Genomic DNA, 12,377 nt, shown 5'->3' on the forward strand with positions numbered 1-12,377 from the left:
CCACTCTACAGAGAGAGGGTTGTTTACAAACCATCTAAGAAAGTGCCATATGTTTATGTTTATATAAGAATATTTATTTAGGAATTCATTTTTATTTCAAATAAATCTTATAATGAAATTTATTACAGTAAAGAAAACTATATCTTCTTTAGTGATGAATAATTAGGTTTATCTTTCTTGGAGGTGACAATTCCAGCCCTAGCTAAATTGAGAAATCCTTTGGATTCACCCATAGGTGTGAATCATAGACTAAATTCTCAAAACATTAGTACATGTTTTGGGGTAAAGCTCAGAGTACAAAGGTCATTGTTTTATTCACTTTATTCACTTACTTATCATTGTGAATACACCATTGAGGCAAGGACTGCATGTGTGTGTGTGCTAAAAGCTCAATAGCAGCTAAAAGCTCAATAGCAGTTAACACAAGAAATAATCACTACTCATTTAGCATGGGCCTGGCTATACCTATATTTTCTGTGACCAATGAAAGTATCACTTCATCCTTGAGCAGGCAATATTCTTTGATTGGGAAGTTCATTAGTTTACTGGGAAACATTCTGTACTCCAAGTGACCTCTGCTCCTCAAACAATAAATCACAAGACCACACAGGGTTTGCCATTCAAACCTTGACCTACTAAATTATGCTTAGGAAGCTCTTAACACCCAAAATTTCCCCTGAAAACTAATATACTAATTTTATTATTGTTGTTCGAAACATGTATAATTCAAAGATATCCAATAAAATTGATATCAGAGTGACAATGGCTTCTTTATATTCTCAAAATCCCACTAATTTCAAACCACAGTAACAAAGAAGACAAAGTATTTCATGAATGATTAAATTGCCTGAAAACCCTCTTAAATGTTGTTTAAATAATTACAAGACCATATCATGCAAAAATACAGATACTAGTTGACCTCTATTAGGAGATTCAATTAATCATTAGACTTTAAATTCGTATCAAAGAACTTCCTGCTTTTATTTATTTATTCTGCATCTCAATAGCTCAAGCACTTGAAAAGATTCACTTCTAAAATAGCCACTTAAGAAAAGCATTAAAACTCCAAAATGGGCAGTGATATTTGTTTAGGTGGCAGTAGTCTAACCAAAGCTCAGTAATCCCTCACTGGCCTCCTTGGGTGGTCTGCCCTGGTGTTATAGCTGGTTTAGAACACACTGCACCAAGCAAATTGTTATTTCAATGCAGGAATGACATGCTGAGTTCTCACCGAGCAAAGCGCTACAAGTAAGGCTTGCATATAGCACACTTGCAACCTATGAGGGCCTGGTCATTCAACAAATCAATGCATTCAAACATCAATTCTAAGAACAGTATTTGTTGAATAGAATACCACTCGTTGTACTTGGTCTAAAAATGAATGAATCTTGTTGGGTCACTGCTTCAAAAGATGAAAAGTAAATCAAGAAATATTTGGGTTGATGTTGAGTTGAATGAAGTACTCAATTTTCTTTAAAATCTCCATTACCATCCTGCTAAAGTATAACACATAATAAAAGTATATGTAGCAACATATCTAATACACATATTTTATAAGTTACAAAACACAATGTATAACTGAAAATACGCACTTCAATACAGGTTACCCGTTAGAGGAATATATGCTTAATTCAGTTATTTTATGGGTCATGGGGCTGGAGATATGGCTCAGCAGTCAAAGGCACTTGCTAGTAAAGACTGGCAGCCTAAGTTCAACTACCCAGTACCCACATAAAGCCAGATGCACAAAGTGGCACTTATGTCTGGAATTGTTCACAATGACAGGAATCCCTGGAGTACCCATACTCATTCATTCATAGCGTCTCCTTCCCTCCCTGGCCCCATCTCTCCCTCACTCCCTTCTCCCTCTCTCTCTCTCTCTCTCTCTCTCTCTCTCTCTCTCTCTTTATCTCTCTGCCTCCCTATTTCTCCTTGTACATCTCTCAAAAAAAATGTATGGGTCACAAGTAAGCTATGTAATTAAGAAATTACAATTTACAGAAGAGACTTTTCTCATATTTTAAGTTCTGTTACAAAAAACTGCCAATGAATTGATCCAGATATGGGCATAGTTGTAAGAGATGGTAAGAAATGACAACATATATCCCTGTGGACCTATCAACATGTCATTCAGATAATCCGAATTATCTGACAACACAGGAAAATAACCTGCATTTCAGAACTTTAATATCTATTTTGGATATTGTATTGTTGGTTTTTCTGTGATTAATATTCATAGCCTATTAAATATTTTAAAATGTATGTATTTCTTTAAAAAATAGTAGAAATACTCTCTTACCATCTTCTTCTATCTTTTGTAAAGCTTTTTTAAAAGCTTTTATTTTTATTTATTTATTAGAGACAGAGAGAGAGAAAGAAGGGCACACCAGGGATTCTAGCCATAACAAATACACTCCAGACACATGTGCCACCTTGTGCATCTGGCTTACATGGGACCTGGAGAACTGAACCTGGGTCCTTAGGCTTCACAGGCTAACTGCTAAGTCACCTCTCCAGACCTCCCCCCTGTTTTTTCTTTTGCATGTGTACATGTGTGGTGGGAGTATGTGTGCAAACAAGGGCAGAGGTTGACGTCAGAACCATCCTTAATCATTCCCTTACTACTTAGGCCTATCCTCTCATCTGAAATCAGAGGTACACAGACACCTTGCCCTGGGATCCCCTGTCTTGGTCTCCCAAGTACTGGGGTGAATGGCAGGCCACCTCACCCGTTCACCACGCACAGGTTTAGGGGTGTTTAGGGTTACAAACTCAGACATGTTCTCACACTTGTCTGTCAAGTACATTAATAAAGAAACCATTTTCCAGACTGAGAATTCTTTACTATTATTTGCCAGTGTCATTCTGAATGTCTTAAGAAAGCAATGCAAGAAAAAAAAAATTCACTCACTCATATTTTTATCTCTGTCTAACCCAAAGGACATGTCACTGCAACATACACAGACCGTGTGCTCAATCAGGATCTATTTGGGGAATTATGGACTTGTTTTACAGTCTCATCAGTTCAAAGTTGAAAACTGAGAATAGTGTAGAACACTCACATTGAATAGTGTGCTGATGTCAAGTCTGGTTAACAAATACCTGCATAAAAGCATGACTGCAAGTGAGTTGCAGTAGTGATCACAAAGTACTTAATGAACAGCACTTCACGATAAGAAGGGTGGTGAACTTAAGCCCAGTAAGTGGAAGAATGAGCCTAGAGGACTCAATGGATGAATAATCCTGACTTTTAAAAATGATTTTATTTATTTCAGAGAAAGAGAAAAAAAATGGATGCTCCAAGGCCTCCTGCTACTGTAAACAAACTCCAGATGCATGTGCCAATTTCTGCTTCCGGCTGTACATGGGGTCTGGATAACTGAACCCAGGCCATCAGGCAAGCAAAGCAAACACCTTCAACCACTGACCCACCTCTTCAGTCCACAACTCTGCCCATAAGAGTCAAAAACAAAAACAAAGAATAAAACAAAATAACAAGGAACAAAACATGAAGTAGCTCCCACAATCAATGAGCGTTGGCACAAAAGACAAAATGATTCAAACCTTCATTTCATGAATAATTTAATTGAGCATCAAAAGTGAGAAAAAAAAATGGTAAAGGATATATGGCAAGTAATGGTTCCCAAACTAAAGCAAGAGACAGAATGGGTGTACCAGAGCCCCTAGCCAATGCAAATGAACTATAGACACATGTGCCACCTTGTATATCTGGCTTATGTGGGTTCTAGAGAACCAATCTTGGGTCCTTAGGCTTCACAAGCAATTGTCTTAACTGCTAAACAATCCCTCCAGCCTGGGTTCTTCAATATATATTGAAAGACCATGTAGTAGTTGACTTGCAGTGACTGGCTGATTTAAATTAACAAAATTTCATACATTTTCACCCATGCTGTAGTATGTAACAATTTCTTTTAGTTAAAGGCTAAATACCATTCCTGTGGGTAGGATTACCACATTTTCTATATCCAATCATCTGTTGAGCAATACTTAGATTGGTTCTATTCACACATTTTAAAGATAATGAAACTGAGATCAGGTGGGTTAGGAAAGTTGTCAAAGGTCACAGCACAAGCATACTTGGTAGTCAGATTCAAAGTCAGGACTATTGATTTCATACTCCATATGATTCCACCTCCATTCTGATTCCATAGTGACAACATATTCCTTCACAGACTCTCACCCAACACCTATGTTGAAACTGATTTTGTACAGCCTATTTCACAGTTATTTAAGGCTTTTAAATTTTTCCTGTGACCAACACTACAACGAGAAACCTAAGTACTTTATAAATTCAGGCTTCTGGACTCAGGGAGAACAGAAAAAATGCAGAGAGGGATAAAATGAGTGATGGAAACATCTACCTTTCCTTTATGATATTTCATATTAATTTTAGATGTGCTACTTTGTAGCAAGCACTGCCAACAAGAAAGGAGCCAGGAACACTTACAAGAAAGAAGTGAGGATATCCCAGGCAGTGCGCCGTGTACGGAGATTACAGCACACAAGACAATTAAGTCCCTACACAGCACTTCACAAAGACAACCTACAAGCAGACAGTATCATATGCTTCCCTTCTTCTCAGAAGAATTGTTTTCATCCATTATAACTTTACAAAAAAAATCTATTTTCCCATTCCAAATCAGATAAACATATTAGTAATGGAAAATCTAAATGTCTTTCCTGCTAATGACCACATAGACAGGCACTGGAAAAGGTAGCTATGAAGTCATACAAACTGTCCCTTGCCAGTGCAGGACAAAGGCACTTCACATCTTTTCCCCTGACTTTTCCAATTCTGTTTAAAAGAGGTCAGAGTCCATTCTCGTGCCACGTTGTTTAGTCTCACAAATTTCACTATGAGACGCTTTTCCTGAAGCTCACCCTAACTTCCCCTTTGCTTACTTTCCTTTCATAAAACTCGTTCAATGTCACTACCAAGAACGTATGTTCCTTGGAAGCATTTCACTTTTCAAATATAGGCATAACTTTAATTAAACTACACATAAGTGATTCTAAGGAATTAAGTGAGAACATCAATTTCTGAGTAAGTGGAAAGTTCAATGATATAAGAGCACTTTGCTGAAATATGGGGAAAGTTTTAAGAGAAAAAGAACTGGAAAGCTCAAAGGCTCAGGCTGATCCTGGCATCTAGTGATGGTCAATTTGTTCTCATGGGGTCTATACTATCATAGGTAATAATTGTGCAATCTAGAAAAAATATTATTTTTTAAAATATGTGAGTGCACAGAAAGGTTATGTATGGGCTCAAATTAACTTGAGCAAGGGATCCAATTCTTCATGGAAGGGAGCTAAAATTTAATAGAAAGCATTACCTAACACACTTGGAAAAAAATCAGAGGACAAGCTCACAACAGAATCAGGTTATTTGGAAAATAGTTGAGATAGCAAATTGTGAGATGAGAACCAGAGACATGATACTAAGTTTTACAGATAAACAGCTAAATCTCTTTAAAAGAAAATCTCTTTTTAAAAAATCTGAACAATGTAAGTATGACAGACGTCAAGCAGCATGCTAAATTTGAAAGAAATGGCCTACAGCTTCAGTTACCACGCTCCAAACAGGAGTGAACAATGGACCTGGAAGCACAGACAACTCACTAACTTGGAAAACAAGCAGACAAAAGCAGAACACAGCCCAAAACACAGCCACGCCGCTCATCACACAAATCCAGCAGAACGTGCTGTGCATGGAACATGGTCACAATATAAAATCACAACAGAAAAGCGAAGATCTTGCAACAAATAAAGAAGTTAAAAACACATAAAAGGTAATGCACAATCAGTACATGCTGACATGAGTTTATCCACATATTGGAATTATCTGAAAAGCCTTCAAATCAGATTTTGTAACTATGATCAAGGATTAAATATAACATGGAATGATAATAAATGTGTAGATAGAAAATTTCCAGTGAGAAATAAAAGCTATCAATAAGAACTAAATTGAAATGCAAGAAATTAAAATGTATGAGTTTATTATAAATCACTAGATTGAGGTGAAAGAGATAATGAAGTTGGAGAAATTTCCATATCAATTAACTAATCTGAATCCAGGAGAAAAAAAAAAAGATTTTAACCCTATCATAGGACAAAATATGAGAGAACTATATGAGAAAACCTCTGAAAAGCAGCAGCTGAGAATTTTCTCATCTTGGTGAAAAATTCAAGAAGCTCTTTAATTGAAATTGAATACCAACTTGGCAAGCAAACTTATGGAGAAATATTTAGGTTGACATGGCTTTAATTATACATGTAAACCAATAATTTATGTAAATGAAATTCTGTCTTGCATTCAAGACTTATTGAACCCAGGTTTTCAGACTTCGCAAGCAAATGCTTTTAATTGCTGAGCCATCTCCGCAGCCCAATTTTTCATTATTATTTTTATTTAATTAATCGTTTACACATTTGGGAGGAGGCATGTTTGTGTGCTCTGCTGATGAGTCTGTGAGAAGCACATCACCTTAATACTGACCCCAGAGTGAGCTTTGGCCAGGACACCTGCTGTCACCACAGGCCATGTCACGGGGAAGATCTCAGAAGTACTATAGGGAAAGGACATCAGCGTTTAGCTGAATAACTATAACATTTATTCCATTGGTAATTACGCCTAAATCAAAACCTGTATGGTACTGATAAAGAAAATCCCACCAAAACATACATGAAATGTGAGGAATTCAGAGCTCACAACTAGTCTCATGAAAACTGCATCTATTTCTTCCAAAAGCTGAACATTAATATTAGCAAACAAATATACATTTAAAGTATTTCTATACCCTGAGAATTGAAAAATTTGAACATTTAGACAAAAGATAAGTTAGGTTCACAAAAATAGGTCTTTTAGAATTAAAAAAGTAGTAATTTCCTTTTTAAAAGGAAAGGAGGTAAATGTATAAATTCCAAACAAATCTTATATGACTTGGATATTCAAAATGCTTCAGCTAAACCAGGCATGGTGGCACATGCATTTAATCTCCCAGCACTCTGGAGGCAGAGGTAAGAGGATTGCCATAAATTCAAGGACACTCTGAGACTACATAGGGAATTCCAGGCAGCCTGGGGTAAAGTGAGACCCTACCTCGAAAAACCGAGAGAGAAAGAGAGAGAGAAAGAGAGAGAGAGAGAGAGAGAGAGAGAGAGAGAGAGAGAGAGAAACCCAAATGTTCCAACTATACAGTAGTGTCCACTTCACAATCAGGCATATGAAGTGCCTGGGATGATGGCAGGAAATGCTTAGAACCCTGACTCACAGGTATATGTAGTAGTAAGTCTGCATAGGGCTCAGCAAGTTCTGTCTGTCCTGAAGGAACTTTATGTGAAGAAACAACACACATTGTTTTGTGCTTTTGAGTTGAATCTGTCTGTGCATTCTTCTTCCTTTGTTCTAAGAATAAGAGGTCATTTTTGGCAACTGTCAAATATCAATGTCATCAAGGATAGGATTACAAATTCCTCTACAATTTTTAGGTTATCCAAGTATAATGAAGTTAAAGGAGTGTTTTGCCATGTTTCTAATAATCAGATTTTCGCCAGCCGATGATTTTACAAGAGAGCATCCCCCTGCAATCAGACTGCAGAAACATCTTATGCACTACAAGACTCCCATGGATATTTGGCCAAGTGAACTTGTACTGTTTGCAGCTGGACTAATAAGGCTGACCTAAGCGCAAAAAAGCTTGACCTCATCTAAATATTCAAAACTGCCTCTTAAATGAGCCCAGCCATGAGAAACCTGACCAAGCTAGGCATGTACCTCCTTTTTTTTTATCATAAATAAATGAGTACATTAATAAACTGTAACATGCTGTTTTAAGATATATTCTTTTTTAAAGCTGGGTATACACCTTTAATCCCAGCATTTGGGAGGCAGAGGTAGGAGGATCGCTGTGAATTCAAGGCCAGCCTGAGACTACACAGTGATTACATAAGTCAACCTGTGCTGGAGCAAAACCCTACCTCAAAAAAAAGCAAAAAAAAAAAAAAAAAAGATATATTCTTTTGAAAACCACTGCATTTCTGCATTCCTGGAAATCTTGTGTGCTGTTTCTATTTCTTGAGAGAATCTGCTGCAGAGTTCCAGTTGGGAAATGACAGAATGGAAAGCAAGAAATCTTTCAGGATGATTGTTGGTCTGGGATAGCGATATACACCAGGCTAACCGTAAAAGGCACGGTTCATGAGGACCCAAAGCTCTGTCTTCACAAAGCAGCAAAACTAGATGCACTGCCCACAGTGGCAGTTCTCCCACCGTCACTCACCCATGGCCAAGCTAGCAAAAGCCTTCATTTCCCAACAGGCACCTCACTAACTTGAACTGTGTTGTATATCCAAAAACACAAAACAGGTAAACACAAGAAACCTGCTATACAAAATAAGTCTAGTTGTTATACACAAATGATCCGTGAATGGAAAACGCCACTACTGTCATTTTGGCAGTGATCTATTTCAATATATTATAAGACACAGCAGTTCCATACTGCTCAAATCATGTCACTGAGTTTGTGCCACAGAGAACACACGTGGTCAGGAACAAAATGGTGGTGGTCAGTTCTTATTTCAACTCATGTATATTATCATTTTAAGGACCTCAGTAAATTGAAACATATATATGGGAAGATAATTAGAAAAAGCACACACCTTCTAAGTAAAAATTACTAAAGCCAGTTACTTTTTTCCTCTAATAACACATATTTGTAAATAATGATTTTTTCCAGTATTTCTGTAATTGCTGAACTATCTTTAATCACCCTGAGCTAAAAAGTTGACCTTAAACAAGTTTTCAAACTAAAGTGAGACTTAAAATGAGTTCTTAATTGATACCTAAATCTTTTTTAAAAAAAGAGATTTTCCTTTTTTATATGGTAAATTACATAGATGATAAATAAATCATTGTGAGAAACCAATTTAATCTCTACTCAAATTAGGGAAAATATCAACATGGAAAGTACCAAGCTTTAATAATTAAACCAGCACCTGAAGTGGTTCAGAAACTGAGAAGGAGAAGTAGCAGAGATTTCTGTCTGAAAAGCATTCACCCTTGTGAAAGCACAGGCTGAAAGTTATTTATCCTTTGGGAATTTACGTCTTAAATATAAATAAGGTACACTTAATCTTGAATTGTCTTTCTATACTTAACTGCATCATATTTAAATTTCAAACAGTCTAATCATGAAAAAAAACAATGACATAAAAAAGTAAACTTCTTTAGAAAAATCTATATTTTCCTAAAGTAACTTAACTAAGACATTGTTGTAATATCTAAAATCCCCAGATCCAGGTTTTCAAGATTATTAACTTGGCAGTTGAGAGTTCAGTAGGTAAAGGGACTTGCTTGCAAAGCTCGCTGGGGCAGGTTTGGTTCCTGTGTCCATGTTAATCCAGATGCAAAACTGTTCAGTCATGAACTATAAGACCTAAATTTTTGAAAACTTTGAAAATTAAGTTTATTTTGCAATAATTACCTTCCCAGGTCATTAATATGAAGTTTTCACTGACTATCTTTGAAAGATTCTTTTAAATTGGATACTATTTTCCAAAAATTTATTTCTGAGCTGTTGTGTGAATAATAGATTAATTATTTAAATATTAAATATAATGTATCAGTAAGAGCAACATTTTTACCAGTTATGACGCTATGGGCGGCTTCACTTACTGAAACATCCTGCAGGTTCTTGTCACAGGAGAGCTGAGCAGACTCTTCAGAGAAGCTGAACTTATACGCGCCCGGTGCTTCTGCTCCCGCAGTCAGGGCTCTTCTCAGCTCTTCCACATACTTTTCTTTCTCCATGGCCATGTCAACAGCTTCTTGGGAAATCTCCGATTCACACACTGTGGGGAGGATTAATAAAGTGCTGCAGTTAAACATTTCTAAATATGAGAAAATGTGTCTGTATTTATTGCTACCAGTTCTCACATATAACAGAAATTTGAAAAAGTTAAGTCAGCTCCTATGTGACACATTTTAAAGTTAAATGATATCTTTTAATGGAACCAGTAATTTTTGAAGTGCATTAAATTAATACCAAATTTCATCTAAAAATCATAAACTCATGAAATTCTGTCTCAGCCCTCTAAAGAAATATATTCATTGGAAATTATCACAGGAAATATCACTCTGGTACTTGGGCTTAGGTTATAGTAAAGTCAGTCATTTCCTATGGCAATGAATAAGCTGTGTATCCTAGAATATCTTTCTTCCTTGCCACAAAAAGTGAATAAGGTCTATTTTCACTCATACATACAGATTCAAATTAAGAAAAAGAAAGGTTCATTCTTCTAAGCTCAGGTACCAGCAATACCAATCTGGATGTCCTTTTTTAAAATTTTTTTCATTTATTTATTGGGAAGAGAGAGAGGTAGATAGAATGGGTGTGTCAGGGCCTCCAGCTGCTGCAAAGGAACACCAGACACATGCACCACCTTGTGCATGTGGCTTACATGGGTCCTGGGGAATCGAACCGAGGTTCTTTGACTTTGCAGGCAAGTGCCTTAACTGCCAAGCTATCCCTACAGCCCAGCGATACCAATCTGGATGAAGGGCTGTGATGAGAAAGAAAAAGGATAGGAAATAAACTGTATTGATTGTTTACTGTTGCACTGTGCTCCAGACTGCGTATCTGGTTTGCAGTACAGTTTTCTAGGCATCTTTAAGGTGTATGCTTTCCCACCCATTGAACTTTATATTTCAAATACTATGTCTTCAATATCCTGCTTGTATTTTAGCTCTCTGCTATATTGTGGATGTGGTTTGTCTACCAACATCACGTCTATGGAAGCTTGGCTCTCAGGATGGCTATATAAGATGTCAGCATCTTTAGAAAGGAGACTTTGTGTCAGGTCCTTCAGGCATTCACAGCACTGCCTTCAAACCCTCAGTTACACTTGGCAAGAATGCATTGTTCCGGGCTGGAGAGATGGCTTAGCGGTTAAGCGCTTGCCTGTGAAGCCTAAGGACCCCGGTTCGAGGCTTGGTTCCCCAGGTCCCACGTTAGCCAGATGCACAAGGGGGCGCACGCGTCTGGAGTTCGTTTGCAGAGGCTGGAAGCCCTGGCGCGCCCATTCTCTCTCCCTCTATCTGTCTTTCTCTCTGTGTCTGTCACTCTCAAATAAATAAATTAAAAAAAAAAAGAATGCATTGTTCCAACAGTAACTCTGATACCCATTTTTTTTTTTTTTTTGGTCTCTTTACTATTTCATTATGCTCACTATTTTGAAGCCATCACCATATAAACCCCTCTCAGCAACTGATCTTGGACCTCCAACCTCCAGGACTGCTAGTTCTATGAACCTCCCTCCTTCAAAGCTAGCCTATGCCAAGTGTATTGTAATCATAATACAAAAATAAACTTAAAACTTTAGGACCTCCAGGTAAGATGGCAGCATAGGAACCATGCTAAACCAGCCTACTGAGGGATTTAAGGAAAACTACAGCAAAATATACTCTTCTTCTGAAAAGTGAAGGAGTATGTTTTTTATTAGCTACAATGGAGAAGCAGGAGAGACCAAGACCAGAAAAGAGGAAAATGGACAGAATCCCACGGAGGCATATGCTGCCTGACCCGTGCTATCCACGCAATCCATGCACCTGCCAGGTGCCACCAGCCCTGTGCCAAGCTGCAGGAGCAGAGACCAAACTAGGGGATTTTCCAGCCTTACCAGCCTCCCTGCGAAGTCAAGAAACCTGAAGGGGAGACATGAGAGATCAGCTAAGGAGCTGCTGAGAGAGATACAGATGGGACCAGCTGGGCAGTTCAAGTACAACTCCAGGCTCCCAGCACTCTCCCATTCCCCCACCACCAGAACCATGAACCTCCCGAGAACACAATCAGCCCCCCGCAGCAGGGCATCCAGCACAGCTGATCAGAGCACCAGATCCACAGCACAACATGGAGGGATTGAGGTGGGCACTCACCATTGGTGAGATTGGAAGCCACCCCAAAAGGTAACGAGGCCAACTGACAAAAAAGCAGGTACATAGGCCCGCACTGGAAGTGCTAATCTCTCTTTCCATGTCAGGACAGGTTATAGATTTTGGTTTACCACTCTCAATTAAGATGTATTTGGGGTTGACTATTGTTGCCTTTGATATTTTCCAATTTATAAGGCCTTTGTCTTTTACTTCTGTCATTAATGAGGCAGGGTCTGATTCAGATCCAGGCTGACCTGGAACCCAATTCAGAATAGAATTCTCAACCTCCCAGCTGACAGGATTAAGGGTGTAGAGCAACACACACCTTTAGGGATTGTGGCTATATAAGGTTATCTGTTTGTTTCAATCCCCACACTTGCATACTCTGTGCTGGTTTTTATTGAATGTGTATATTGCTTAGTTGAAT

The 12,377-nt window shown here is 37.9% G+C and overlaps 1 protein-coding gene across 4 annotated transcripts in view; it reads right to left on the bottom strand.

Annotated features, from left to right (window-relative positions):
* Nucleotides 1–12,377, bottom strand: part of Xrcc4 (X-ray repair cross complementing 4) — a 195,754-nt gene that overhangs the window by 140,269 nt on the left and 43,108 nt on the right. For all 4 annotated transcript variants that reach the window (XM_045133526.1, XM_045133525.1, XM_045133524.1 and 1 more), the window contains exon 3: nucleotides 9,695–9,870. In XM_045133526.1, the coding sequence (XP_044989461.1) occupies nucleotides 9,695–9,870 (176 nt within the window). The remainder of the gene's footprint in view (nucleotides 1–9,694; nucleotides 9,871–12,377) is intronic.

This window comes from Jaculus jaculus, chromosome 14, assembly GCF_020740685.1.
Source record: "Jaculus jaculus isolate mJacJac1 chromosome 14, mJacJac1.mat.Y.cur, whole genome shotgun sequence".
NCBI lineage: Eukaryota > Metazoa > Chordata > Mammalia > Rodentia > Dipodidae > Jaculus > Jaculus jaculus.